Source organism: Tamandua tetradactyla, chromosome 8 (genome assembly GCF_023851605.1).
Source record: "Tamandua tetradactyla isolate mTamTet1 chromosome 8, mTamTet1.pri, whole genome shotgun sequence".
Lineage (NCBI taxonomy): Eukaryota > Metazoa > Chordata > Mammalia > Pilosa > Myrmecophagidae > Tamandua > Tamandua tetradactyla.
In genome coordinates, this window is record NC_135334.1 from 83,443,098 (window position 1) to 83,458,112 (window position 15,015).

The following is a 15,015-nucleotide window of genomic DNA, read 5'->3' on the forward strand; positions in this document are numbered from 1 at the left end:
AACCAGATATCAAACTTGTTTGAAATCTGGTATGAAAAATAGGATTAAAAAGACTCTGATGGGGGTAAAAGTCTCCCTGGGAGGTGACTGCCAGGGATGAGTCTGGCCCTGGCACTGTGGGATCAACAATTCCATCCTGACCAAAAGGGGAAAAGAAGTATAATTAACAAAGTATCAGTGGCTGAGAAAGTTCAAATAGAGTCGAGAGGCTACCCTGGAGGTCACTCTTATGAAAGCTTCAGTTAGACCTTGCTACCTATAATAACTTGCCAAAGCCTAACCGAAACCATTCCAGTCAGTCCTAAAGAACACCTAAGGCAATATAGAAGATTCTACCAAGGTTCCATGCACTAGGGTAACTTTCCAGAAACCTACAACCTCCAGATGGGTCCCTGGACCAGATAAGTTCTGAAACCTGATGGGCCCAGCCTCTCCAGAGCATCAGCTAGTTTCATCTCCCTATCCCATAATACTGAAAGCCCCTTCCAACATGGAAAAGTTAGAATGGGAATAGCCCAAATACCCCTAAAGACTGGGAGAGAAAGATAAAAAATAAAGATGGAATACAGAGAAGGTAGGGTTTAACAAACAAGTATGATTGCTGAATCATTAAATTGACATTTCCTTTAGTTTCCAGTATCTTAGAGCGGCCAGAAGTAAAAACCTAAAATTGTAGAATTGTAACCCATGCCAAACTCTGAAATCTGTTCTACAACCAATTGTTGTGCTGTACTTTGAAATTTATTGTTTTTTGGTATATATGTTATTTTTCTCAAAAAAAGCCAATTTGATGATAAAAAAAAAACTAGTTTTTCCTCCAAGCCTCCTATATTCTGGAGCAGTTAGAAGGAAAAATCTGAGAAGATGATATGGTAACCTATGGCAAACTTGAGATCTGTCCTGTAACTACTTGTTGCAGAGTGCTTTGAAAACGATTGCTTTTTTCTTTCTTTGCTTTGTATATATGTTTGCTTTGTATATATTATACAATAAAAAAGCTTAAAAAAAAAAAGACTCTGGATGAAGACCTAAGGGGCTTCTGCATGGCCAAAACAGCAGTTTTCAACTATTTTATACTATGATACATGCAAGACATACTATTTTTAGGCCTCACCAGGGTTGCATGTGATGTCCCATGGTTCAGGCTATAACTCTTTTATGTTTGTTTGTTTTTGTTTTGTTTTGTTTTATTTATGATACATAACCACATACAAACACAAATATTCTTACTATATACTCATTCCATTCTTGTTATATAATCAATAACTCACAATATCATCACATAGTTGTATATTCATCATCATGATCATTTCTTAGAACATTTGCATTAATTCAGAAAAAGAAATAAAAAGAAAACAGAAAAAAATTCATACATACCATACCCCTTATCCCTCCATTTCATTGATCACTAGCATTTCAATCTACTAAATTTATTTTATCATTTGTATAACTCTTTTTTTTTAATCAAAAAAGACAAAACATTTTTGCATGTGGCAGAATTAAGAATAACCAGATTAAAGTACGTGAACTTTGGTGACATTTATTCTGGGGTCTCAGGGTCTTTTTTGCTTCCTTCCTGACTCCAGATAGGGGAGATGACTGTTGAGCTGCTCTCAGGTAGATGAGGCTCTGTGTCTCTCTCAGCAGAGCTGCGTAAAAGCATTGTGTCTGTCTGCCCCAGGAATCTGGTACTAAGAGCCCTTGTCTTGGTGTGTGGAATCATTTCAGATGACTGTAGGACAGGTATGATGATGTTGAATGTTGGAAATGAACCATGTGAAGTGTTTCTAGGAAAGCCATATAATGTTGTCTTTTCCAAAATACATCTAATTTTACCACTAGTCGGTCTAAAAATCTTCAATGGCTCCTTATAAAATTAAACCTACCCTTCTGAACTTGGCATTCAAGGCTCTCCTCTTAGACTATTTCGCCCATTTAGTCACATCTCTCACTGCTAAACCCCATGCACCCTCTCCCCTGGCCAAACAAGACTCTTCATCAGTACCCACACATGCCATATTCTCCCAAGCTTCTATCCTTTAGCATATGCCACTCCCTGCTCCTGAAAGATCTCCCTCCCCATTTCTGCCCAGAAAACATATATTCTTGAGAGTTTGCGCTGCTTCTTTGAAAAACCCATGCAAAATGAACTGCCATGCCTCTTCTATGCTCACGCTGTGCTTTGTACATATCCTGCTAGAACAGCTATAATAGTATATACTTTTTGTGTATTTCTGCCATGTACCACGTTGTCTCCAGCACCAAGCCCAATTCCTGGCCAGCAGACACCCATTAAATATTTGTCAGATGGATGAATGAATAAATTCACAAATGAACAAATGACTCTTCCCTCACTAGACTGTGAGGTTCTCAAGGGCGAGGTCCAGCTCATCTGTGTTCCTAGTAAATGTTAGTCAAGTCTCAGAGTTGGGTGGGGCCCCAGGGCTCAGATGGGCCACTCCTTCATTTAACACGAAGTAAATGAAACCAAAGAAGTCATCTGACTTGCCCAAAGTTACACAGTGAGTAAGTAATAGAGCCAGGACCAGAAATTGGGTCTTTCCCCCCCCCCCCTTAGAATTCCATATAATAAAAGCCACAATCATAAAAAGCTAATATACTGAGCAATTACCATGTACCAGGTATTATACCAAGTACTTTATGTGGATTATTTCACATTAAATCCAATGATTCTTCTCATTTACAGATGAGGACAATGAGGTTTAGAAATGTTAAGTAACATAGAAAGTCACAGAAGGGACTATACCCAGGCCCATCCAGGTCAATCTGACTTTAATACCCCTGCTCTTATCCACCAAGAGCATGCTTACTTCTATTTTCTAAAATACTTCTTCATCCCTATAGTCATTGTCCCCAAATGCCTGTTTAAAATTTGGTACTTGTGAGTCAGCAATGTCCTTTCTGCTCATCCTGCCCATGTGTGCTTGTCAGCAATCCACCAGCTGACTCTCAAGTTGGTTTTATTCGAAAGAAGAGAAGCAGCCTAGGCTTCACAGTGCTTACCATCATACGTCACATATGGGACTTGGAACCCTTTGGCACTGTTCCCTTCATTGGACTTAAACTGAATCCACAGTTTCTTCGACCTGGACGTGAAGGCAATGGGGCGTTCATAGGTCTGGCAAGTTTCATAAGTTGTCACAGAATTTGAGGAAGCTGCCAAGGGAAGTTGGGCAGGTGGGATGGGGGGAGATCAAGACTTGTTACTCAGCAGACAAACAACAAACACTCATCTTTTTCACACCCTCAAACCATAATGCTCAAGAAATCTTCAGACCCAGCTGAGCCATCATAATGGTAAAAAAAATCCTGGAAATAAAGTATGTATCACTGGTGACTGTGGGTCCCCAGGGAAGGATAAGCCTGGACTGTAGCACTCACTGTAGGAGCTGGCAAGAGGACCCTCAAATTCCAGAGCTGACCTACCATAATCTAATAGTAATCACCTCCACTTACTGCATACTTCCTAAGAACCAGGTAGTGTGCTAAGCACTTTATGGGTTTTATCTCATTTAATCCTTCAACATGCATTGGAAGGTGGTGCAATTGTTACCTCTTTTATAGACAGATTAAACATTTGCTCAGGGTCACATAGTATGTTATAAAGTCAGCATTTAAACCTATACCTGAGTACAGAGCCAGACATTTTAACCACCAATAAGAACAGCAAACACTTATATTGGTGGTTTCATGTGCCACTATTATTCTAAGTGCTTTGCAATTATTAGTTCATTTGATCCTCTTAATAACCCTATAACCTAACTACTACTTATCTTCCCCATTTTAACAAGTGAAGAAACTGAAGCACAGTGAGATTAAGAATATATGCCCAAGGTGGGAGAATTAGTAAGAGGTGGATCTGGGATTCAGGTCCAGACAGTCTGGCTGCAGAGCTCACTTACTACACGGCTTCTAAGTTGTGTTGACAGCACTGTCCCTTTATGGACACTGAGTCATGCATCAAATGGGAAGAAGGGCCTCTCCTGGACAGACCATGTCCTCAGCCTTAGTCAGTCCCCAAACTGTGAGTTCCTGCCGTGGGTAAGGCAAGAGTATGGGGTCAGCACTGCATGCACTTCACTGGCTTTCTGATTCCTTATGGAAGAGGGTACAACCCCAATGAGCATAAAGGAGAAGACTGCCTTAAAGGATCACTATCTCTGGGTTCAGCAAGAGGCCCTAATGTGTGGTTTTATTCTCAGTTTTGTTTCTTGTAAACTCTGTAAACTCATGTCCCATTTCTGTTCTAAGCAAGAGACATTTTAGGCCAATTTCTCACGTTGAAAGCCTGGGGATTAGGTCAACAGGAAAGGGAGACTTTCCAGCTGGCCTTAGGAGGGGAGCAGAAGGTTGAGACGTACAGGTTTTCCGCATCACCAGGTAGTCCCCACAGTCGTCCTCTATGGGCAGGAAGATCTCAGGGACCACAATCAATATGCGACGCTTTGGGGGTGGGTTGATGGTCCATGTGCACTCGGTGTTAGCCGGGTAATTGCCTGGGTAGTTTGGGGATTCAATGTATCCAGTGAAATCTCCCAGCTCCCCTCCACATCTTCTGTCTGGAAGAGGAAATCTGAGTTATGAAAGCACAATACTGTTGTATCTCTGTCGCAGCCACCACCAGCTTGGCTCAGGAGAACCACAGCATCCCTTTCACCTCTGAAGGATGAGGTGTGGAAGCAACCCCATCCTGGGAATGAGTCCTTCCTGTAATGCCCATGGCCCCTTCTGGGAGCCAAACAACACGAACGCTCCACACAGCCCAACCCTCTGAGTTCCGAGGCACTGTCTTCTCGTTAGCCAGAGGCAGGCAACTAACAGAGGCAAAAACGTTTGTCAAAGGAAAGGATGACAGGTTGTTTTCAATATTTTTTTAAAAAGTCTAAGTGGCAGGGGAACCCATCACATCAAACTTCTAGGCGTGTCAAAATAAGGGAGAATAGAGTTCAGCAGAGAAGAGTTGATCCTTTTTTATAGACCTCTGATGACGATAATGACAGCCATACTGTTTTGCTTTCATCTCCGTGGAGACTACATGTTATTTTTTAGTGGGGAGGAGAACTCCTATTAGCCATCAGTCTGGCACAAGGCTCGCTGGATACTACTCCCTGGTACTAAAAGAGTGCACACGCACACACACACACACACACACACACACACACACACACACCCCACCTCAACCATGTTTTCATTCATTGAATCCACACTCATCCAACAAGTGTGATGAAATGATCTGGGAGCCCAGAAGGGAGAAAGCTACAGTCCTTGCCCTCAAGGACCTCATTGTTTAAAACTGTCAGGTAAATATGTGCAAGAGAAAATGTGGGAGGGATTACCTTTTCCTTCCTAATGATAACTGGGGTTTATTATTCCTAGTTAAAAACAAACAAACAAAAAAAACCAGGTTTTTCTTCTTGGAAGAAAAGGGGAGCATTAGGAGCCATGGGGTCCAGGAGAACTGCCTTCCAGTTTGAGGGGCTGCCTAAGGAACTATCCCACAAGGTTGATAAGGCCAACTGTGAACCTGGGGGTAGGAAAACAAGAAAACGGATTTCATCCTGGTATAGTGGAGAATTTTCTAACACCTCCAAAGTCTAACCTACAACAGACTAAGATAACAGGAGAACTGTTAACTTCTTTGTCACTGCAGCTACTGTGGAAAAGAGACGGGAAGACTACTTATAAAGATGTTGTAAAAGGAAGCTCGTCTTTATTGGGATAGAGAGGAGACTAGATAACCTTCTCATCATAAAATTCAAATGATTCACTGACCCCCTCAATCCCAAAACTCCTCCAGTTTGAACACGTCCTTGTTCCCTCAGATTTCTGGCTTAATGATACTGAATTAGCTGAGATTTACTTTCAGCTTTTACTAGAGAATTTTATATAATGGTAAAAACAAATAGCAAGTCCTTGAATGATCTGCTTCTCCATTCCTATAAAATACAAGCCAAACTCCTAAGCATGGTGTTCAAAGATTCCCTTCCTGGTCTATCTCAGACTCCCTTCAGCACTGTCTTTGCTCAGGTCCAGGACAAGCCTGCTGAAAGCTGTTTCACTTTCCTGAGTCTGGACTTTCCCCAGATGCTCTTTCATTCTGAAGGTTTTCTCCTGCTCTTCCCCTACCTTCTCCATTAAAACCTTCTCATGCCCTACAGAAGCCTTTCCTCATCAATCCAGACAAAGTTAACTGCTCCTTATTTTATAATCCCACACAACTGTGCTTTCTGCAATGACAGGAACAGCAACTTCTTCTGCTTGGCATCAGCTGAGTACCCAGCAGAGGGCCTGGCATATAACAGTCCCTCAAACAATGCTGGCAGAACAGGGCTGAATTCAAGTTATGCCACAAGAAAGAAATTAAGGCAATTATAGCTTGTGAATGTGCCTGGGAAAGAAGCCAGGATCAATAATGGTGAGTACTTGCGCATCAAGCCTCTCTCCTTCAGCTTAGGTTTGCAGAGCTGTGACTGGGTAGCCCTCTAACAGTGTCTACAAGGTTCCAGACGAACCTGGGACCCATCACCCCCCCCGATAAGTACAGGCATTTGCCCTCTTAATTTGTACCCTGAAAAGCCTTAGAGAGAGACCTACTTTTACACTGAGTTATGTTTGTGGAGCCGTCAAAGTCAGTTGTAGTATTTCCTGGACAGGAAACACAATTATTTTTTCCAAATTCAGGTTGATATGTTCCCGCTGGGCAACGAATACATCGGTGAGTTGTGGTATTGTAGAAATGTCCAGGAGAACATTGAACTGTTGGGGGAAGGAAGGTGTGGAGAATGGAAAAACAAAACAAAACAAACTTTTATCTTCATCAAAACTAGTATAATACAAAGAAGTTTCACAGCCCATGAAATACATTTTTTATGCCCAAATGAATCAGTGCTTTCCTACCAATCTGGGGCTAATCAACACTTAATTCCCTAAATAGTTGGCTTGGGTAAGACCAATGACTCAAATGATTCTGAGAAAAATACAAGGGAGCAAGGCACTTGGGTATCCTGAAAGAGTTTACAGTTTATGCAGAGACTACTGAAATATTCATGCAGAGCACGTCTGTGAGTATTGAGAGGATGCAGAACTATCATGATAGGGGACTCAGAGCTGGGCTCCCTGGGAAAAGCAGCTGGAAAGGGGTTCTGGAGAAGGATAGCACCTCTTCTGGAGTGGGGAGATCTAGATGAAGGGACCAGGATGGAGGAAGGCTTGAGGTAAAAAGACAAGGGATCTTGTGTACAAAACCCACTGATCTCCCTTTGATCATCCCTCCAGTTGGCCTGTCTTAAGGGACCAACATGACTGTGGTAGACCATATCCAGGAAATTTCCAGGAAGTTCCTGTGCTCTCTGTGTGGATGGAGCTGGGGACCTGATCTTCTGGCTGCTGAGGCACCATGCAGGGGACCTCTGGGCTGGGTTTGATTAGAGCTTTACCAGACTCTGATAGTATTCAGAAAGAAAAGTCAGTTCTAGAAAAAAGCAAGTTGCCACATCCTTACCTCTGGTTTCACAGTCCTGGAAGGAAGTGGCTCCTAGTTGTTTGGTGGAGAGGTTTCCTCCACAAGGGAAGCAGGAAGTACGGCCGGTTTCAGGCTGGAATGCGCCCAGAGGACAGAGCTGGCAGGGTGCAAAGCCATCCATGGAATATTCACCAGGTTGGCACAGACCTGGGGAGACCAGTGGCCCAAGGTAAACAAGGTCCTTCATGCAGAGACCCTTTCCCACCTCTCTGCAGATGAGACCAGACGTTGCTCATGTCATCACCCTGTGCTGAGCCCAGCTCCCACCTCAGTGAGAGAAGTACATGAACAATCAACTGACCCTGCTCTGCCAATGGCCCTAAGTAGGTGATGTGTGAGTGCCTGATGTTTACACTGTGCTGTGGGTACACGGCACAGTGCAAAGATGGGAATCAAGGAATCGAATGTTGATGGCTTCCAAAATATGGGGCAGGTCTGAGAATATTTCAGATTTAGCTCTATGTTAGCCAGGCATCCTCTACAATGCAGGAGTCCCCAGAGAGAAGGGGGCTGAAATCAATTTAGTAATTAAACCAAGAAGTACATCTGAGTGATATAAAGAGTGATCAGAAGAGTTTCCCCTCTTTGACCAGTTATATTTCCTCCTTACATTGAGATGTGTCCTGACCTATTACAATTAGTTTACTGACTCCAACCAATACAATCCACATTGCGAAAGGGACCAGTAGCATTTAATTTAAGCAAGGATTTTTTTTAAGTTTAAGACAAGCAACACAGTCATAAATAGTAAAATGACTTTTAAAAGCACATGTCCCAAGGGGTGCACTGGTGGCTCAGTGGCAGAATTCTTGCCTGCTGTGGTGGAGACCCGGGTTTGATTCCCATGTAAAAAAAAAAAAAGCACATGTCCCAAGCAATTAACATCACCAAATTATACATTTGAAAGTGGTTAAAATGGGTCATTTTAGGCTGTATTTATGTCACCAGAATAAAAAATCTAACCAAAGAACTGTACAACACATTCAAATAGTCCCTATACACTGGTGATCACTCAGGTCTCAGGGTGTTCTACATTTATAGTAAATAAAGGTAAAATTGCTATATTTCACTTGTTTGTGTCAATGATTTTGTCAATCACATCTTCATTTATTTACTCAAGCAAGCATCTTCCGGCATGTGTGAGGCACTGGGTGAAGCACTGGATTGCCAAAGATGAACCCGATATGGTCCCTCCTCTCCGGAAGCCCGAGGTGCAGTGTGTATACCTGGAGTCCTTGCAATGCCACTTGGGGCTTCTGTCTAAACAATGATACTGGGGATTGGGGGAGTAAGAAGAGACATCAGCATTCTTACTTCCGCATTCAGACACATTCCAAGCCCCTGGAGTCTTCAGGGCATCAGGGTTTTCTAGTCTCGGGCAGGGTTCACATGTGATTTGTCCTTCCTCATTTTGGAAAGTTCCATTTGGACATAAAATGCAGCGTTCTTGTGCTCCATCATAATATGTTCCAGCCCTGCAACTGACTAGCCAAAGAGGGAAACAGTCTGGTCAGTGCAGGAACAAAGGGCAAGGAAGAGCGATGTGAATGCTAGAAATGAAGGTGAAAACAGATGTCCTCCCCATCTCCACAAAAAAAATTCCCCACATGAAGAGTTATGTACCAGCTCTGATTCCCTTTGCACTCCCCTCCACCATGGACCCTACTGCCCATCGTTTGAGGGATCTCCAGGTCTGTCTTCTTCCTAGACCATGAGCTCCTTGAGGTCAGGGATCACAAGGATCCTAATTATTCATGTAGCACATGCATTAAATGGTTAAAGAGATAAAAAAAAAAAATTCTGGCTCTCACTACTTTACCAAGCTGTTGGAAGAATTATAAAGGTGAAAGTCATTCATTGAACATCTTGTGCTATGAGAACAGAGAGAGGGTGCTATATATTCTGGTTGGCTACATCCTGGAAGGCTTCCTAAAGGAGGTCACATTTATGTTGGGCCTTGAAGGATGAGTAGGATCTCTCCAGATGGGAAAGGGGGCAGGTGGCAAATACTCATTGAATGACATATGGGAGGAGAAAGAAGAGAGAAACATTGGCTAGATTGAAAAAGTTCTTGAATGTCAGATATTTGCAGGTTTTTATTCTGCAGGTAAAAAAGGTAGACTTTGAAAGGGAAGTAATACGGCCAGAAGCTGTATTCTGAATAATACTCAGGTGAACTATGTGGAGGGTGATCTCAAGGATCTTACAGATGAGCTTTCTGAAGTACCATTTTTCATATTTCCCATAAAGTTAATAAGTTACAAAGAAGGAACCCTGGAAGTGTCGCCAGAAAGAATATATAACAATTAAATTAATAAATTGTGTTTCGAATTATATTTCTGGTATTGTTATTCAAACATGGATTTATACCTTATGTAGGGTGTGAATATGAAGTAAATGTACTGAACTGGGTTAACTAGTGTAATATTCAAACATTATCATCATAACCATAGAAATAAACTTTCTAGAGGTTAATGTTTGCTGAGTACTTACGATCTCCTAGACACCACACGAAAAGCTTTACATACTTATTTAGTCCTCAAAACAACCCTAAGAAGGTAGGTGCTATTATTAGCTCAATTTTTATAGAAACAGAGACTTAGGGAGGTTAAATAATTTGACCAAGGTCCCACGATTAGTCTGTGAAATACACTTATGGTGAAATCAAGAGCATTGAGATCAAGGGGGAAAAGTCATTTAATGGAACTGCAGACTGGAGCACAATTCAAAACTTTACCAAAGACTCTCTTAAGGCAGTCTGACTAGAACAAACACATTCTCTTTATATCTGAATTACCAAGAAATAGAAAGAAAACAACACATCACATAAGTTAGTTATTTTATCTCTTGAATGTCCTTAAGGGAGATACCTGCTTTCATCCCATCCAATAAATACAGTTTGCATATATGCATTCAGGATAAAACATGGCAAAGGTTTCTACTACTAATAACAAAAATACTGTCCTCTCATTATTCACTCCATAATTTTTTAAAAAGTGAGATATTTTTAAAAATAAGACGTATTTCTACAACTAAATGCAATCAATCAAGAACGTCTACTCTAAATATCTAAATCTTAATGCTTTTTATACTGTTTGGATTTTCTTTTACAATACTCACGCATCCAATTTTTTTTCATTGTGAAAAATAACAGGCATACAAAAAAGCAATAAATTTCAAAGCATACCACAACAATTAGTTATAGAACAGATTTCAGAGGTTGGTATGGGTTACAATTCCACAATTTTATGTTTTTCCTTCTGGCTGCTCTAAGACACTGGAGACTAAAAGAAATATCAATATAATGATTCAGGAGTCATCCTCATTTGTTAAATCCTATCTTTTCTTTTATAATTCCACCTTCTTCTTTGATCTTCTTAAAGAATATTTCATTTTTATTTAATTGTACAAAGTGTACAATTAATGGTTTGCAACACATGCATTCAATTTCATACAATTTAATGATATTTAAAAAAATAAAATTAAAAGTGAGTTGAACTCATTTTCTTGGCAAACAACCTTATTATGAGTATGATGCATAGATCTGGGGCAGACAGAACCTATAATTCCAGATTTGCTCCTTAAATGGATAATGGTTTCCATAATCACTCTGGTTTCAGCCCATATCCCATGAAAAGCTGGACTGAATTATGCACTGTGTCCTGCCCGACTATCCCAATGCTTACAGCAGGCCAGCAAATGAGAGAATCAAGCCCTTCATGGCTCTGACAAATCAACCTGTCATGAAAACTGGCAGAAAGTAAACAAAAGCAAGGCTATCAGTGATCCCTCTTGCACAAAACATTTCCATTTTGGGAACAGTATTTTTCGTAATACCCATTCACCTAAAAGGAAAGTGTCTGTGCTGGTTTGAAAGGATGTATGTACCCTGAAAAGCCATGTTTTAATCCTAATTCCATTTTGTAAATGCAGCCATTTCTTATGTGATTTAATTAAGAGCGGTTGTTAAACTGGATTAGGGGAGATGTGTCTCCACCCATTTGGGTGGGTCTTGACTGGTTTACTGGAGTCCTATAAAAGAGGAAACATTTTGGAGAATGAGAGATTCAGACAGCAGAGAAGGATGACGTAGCCACGAGGAGCAGAGAGCCCACAAACCAGCAACCTTTGGAGATGAAGAAGGGAAATGCCTCCCGGGAGCTTCATGAAACAGGAAGCTAGGAGAGAAAACTAGCAGATAATGCCTTGCTGGCCATGTGCCCTTCCAGCTGAGAGAGAAACTGTGACAGTGTTCAGCATGTGCCTTGTCACTTGAGAGAGAAACCCTGAACTTCATCGGCCTTCTTGAACCAAGGTATCTGTCCCTGGATGCCTTTGATTTGACATTTCTATAGACTTGTGGTAATTGGGACATTTTCTCGGTCTTAGAACTATAAACTAGCAACTTATTAAATTTCCCTTTTCAAAAGCCATTCCATTTCAGTATATTGCATTCTGGCAGCTAGCAAACTAGAACAGTGCCCATATGGTATCTATGATTTCAAGAACTCCATTAATCATAACTTAAGAGTCAGAGCAGCATGATCCATTCTGTCAGGGTTCCTCTCACAGAAAGCCAGTCCCTTTGCATGTGGAAAAGACAGGACTGTAAAGAATAATTGGATAGGTTCCTAAACTTCTCTGTCCGCACTTCCTCATAGCTATTTCAATCCCTCCAAAGACTGTAAAGGATACAGCTTGAGAGAACTCACAATCTGCCACACCTGTTGAGACTCCTCAACAGCAAAGAGGACACCAACTCTTTTTCCTCACAGCAAAAGGCCTGCCTTCCTTATACAAACATATTGTCAATCAAAATTTCCATTTTCCTTCCAGAGAGAAAGACCTACGCAAATACTTTATGCCAAAGCACCTTCTGAATAATTTCGTTTCTTTCACAGAGTAAAAACAAGCTAAACATTAAAGACTCTGAAATGTCATGAAAACAGCTTTCTGCAAATGTGCAGAAGATCTGGCCTGAAAAGACCTCAATCACACGTTCCAGTTGGTTTTCTTTTCTACTTGAGCAGCCAACTTGTTTTGCTGCCCCAGACAAAAGAGTCAATTGCCCCCAGAACACTTCACTATCACAGCAAAGCTTTTGTGTGTCTTCAGTGACCATTAAAATCTCATTCTCAAATCCCACACAGCTGTTTCTCCCCCTTAAAAGAAAAAAAAAAAAAAAGATAAGCAGAAGCTTTTCTAACGCAAAAGGGAGAGACCAGAGGGCACCAGGATTAATGGTGACAAAGAGGCCTGAGAGAGCTGCCCTCTTTTCAGCACAGAGGCCTTTGAGTATTTCAGGCTATGGACAAACACTATGGTTTCTCTGTGGCTAAGATGGTGAACCTAATACAAGGGGTCACCCTCTAGCATCTGATGGTTTTCTTAAGAATCACGCCTTGACTGGAAGGAGAGCCACAGGCAGCCTACGTGGATTCCCAGGGTGTCCTAGAGCTGCTGCTTCATCATGGCTCAGAGGCAATGGCACCCCAGGCAATGGTGGCATTTGGATGTTGGTTTGGACCCCTGTTAAATGAGTGCTCCAAGGCCGGCTACGGTGGCTCAGCAGGCAGGAATGCTTGCCTGCGATGCCAGAGGACCTGGATTTATTTCCTGGTGCCTGCCCATGTTAAAAAAAAAAAAAAAAAAAAGTTAAAAAACAAAAATGAGTGCTCCATAAAACAGAGGGACAGCACCCCCTTGTCCTGAGAAACTGATTTCTAGTGTCTATACAGGATTTTGGTGTGTACTCAGGTTTGCTATTTGAAAACATTCCGACAATTGGAACAGAAAGATGAGCCCAGTTTGAAGTCTTTCTCGCTGGATTCCCAAATACATGCGTGAAGCCTAGTGCCTAGTTAACATCGGAATTGGGGGGCTGAATTTTCATTTCCTTTAGAGTACCTCTTTTGCCCTCAGTTTAAATATTCCCCAAAGATTTTGCTCTATACCCTCTTTTTGATGAATAATTTCAACTATCCTTGGGATTTCAACTGTTCTCTGTGAAAATTCATTTACTCAATCAGTCAAAAACTACTGAGCAGTGATTATCTGCTGGCTACTGTTCTAGGAGCTGGAGATACAGCAGGAAAGACAGACATTGCCCATCCTAATGGGGCTCTCAATTGATTAGAGAAGATGACTGCAAATGAACAAACAAAAATCTAGTAAAATGCCAAGGAGAGGTAAGTGTGATGAAGTAAGGTGAGGCAGGGTAAGGGGATAAAGAATGCTGAGGGCAGGACTTCTGGAGAAGATGGCGGCTTAGTAAGACGCGCGGGTCTTAGTTCCTCCTCCAGAACAGCTATTAGGGAAGTAGAAACGATACAGAACAGCTCCCGAAACCATGACAGAGATCAAGAAGACAGCATACCCCATTCTGGAACGGCTGACTGGCTGGGAGAACCCTCTCCGGTGAGATCGCTGAGGGGCGCGGGCTTCCCCGGGCCGGGGCAGCAGGCAGCCGGAGTCCCTCCCTCCCTCCTTCCCGGGCCAGCTGGGAGAATTGGATCGGAGATCCCCAGGCCGCGGAGAACGGTGACCGGGGTCCCTTCCAAACACGTGGCTTCCCGGTCCAGCTGGGAACGGTGCACTCCCCCGGGCCGCGGCGACTGGCGCCCTCCCGCCACGCTTGGCGCCCCGGGCCGGCTAGGAGATTCGGACGGGCGCTCTCCCAGGCTGCAGCAGCCGGCGACCCTCCCCGCGTTCAGATCCCTGGGTCGGCTGGGAGATTCGGATTGGCAATCTTCCAAGCCGCTTTGGCTGGTGAACCTTCCCCACAGTGAGAGTTTTCCAAAGTTAAAGGACCCACAGCACCTTTTACTGGTGGGACCCGCAGACAAACGAGTGCCACGAGCGCCACCTACTGGGCAGGATAAGTAAAACAGAACTCAGAGATTTCACAGAAAAATCTTTCAACCTGTTGGGTCCAACACCCAGGGAAATCTGACTAAATGCCCAGATGCCAGCAGAAGATAACGGATCACGCTCAGAAAGTTGAAAATATGGCCCAGTCAAAGGAACAAACCAATAGTTCAAATGAGATACAGCAGCTGAGACAACTAATGCTGAATATACGAACAGAAATGGAAAAACTCTTCAAAAACCAAATCGATAAATTGAGGTAGGACATGAAGAAGACATGGGCTGAACAAAAAGAAGAAATAGAAAAACTGAGAAAACAAATCACAGAACTTATGGAAGTGAAGGATAAAGTAGAAAAGATGGAAAAAACAATGGATACCTACAATGATAGATTTAAATAGACAGAAGATAGAATTAGTGATTTGGAGGATGGAACATCTGAGTTCCAAAAAGAAACAGAAACTATAGGGAAAAGAATGGAAAAATTTGAACAGAGGATCAGGGAACTGAAGGACAATATCAAGCGCACAAATATACGTGTTGTGGGTGTCCCAGAAGGAGAGGAGAAGGGAAAAGGAGGAGAAAAACTAATGGAAGAAATTATC

The 15,015-nt window shown here is 42.3% G+C and overlaps 1 protein-coding gene across 4 annotated transcripts in view; it reads right to left on the reverse strand.

Annotated features, from left to right (window-relative positions):
* The window catches only part of SCUBE2 (signal peptide, CUB domain and EGF like domain containing 2), an 81,165-nt gene that overhangs the window by 6,245 nt on the left and 59,905 nt on the right, over positions 1 to 15,015 (reverse strand). For all 4 annotated transcript variants that reach the window (XM_077113948.1, XM_077113947.1, XM_077113946.1 and 1 more), the window contains 5 exons: positions 8,858 to 9,028; positions 7,523 to 7,690; positions 6,616 to 6,777; positions 4,383 to 4,580; positions 3,025 to 3,177 (listed from right to left, as the gene is read on the reverse strand). In XM_077113948.1, coding sequence (XP_076970063.1) covers positions 3,025 to 3,177; positions 4,383 to 4,580; positions 6,616 to 6,777; positions 7,523 to 7,690; positions 8,858 to 9,028 — 852 coding nt within the window. The remainder of the gene's footprint in view (positions 1 to 3,024; positions 3,178 to 4,382; positions 4,581 to 6,615; positions 6,778 to 7,522; positions 7,691 to 8,857; positions 9,029 to 15,015) is intronic.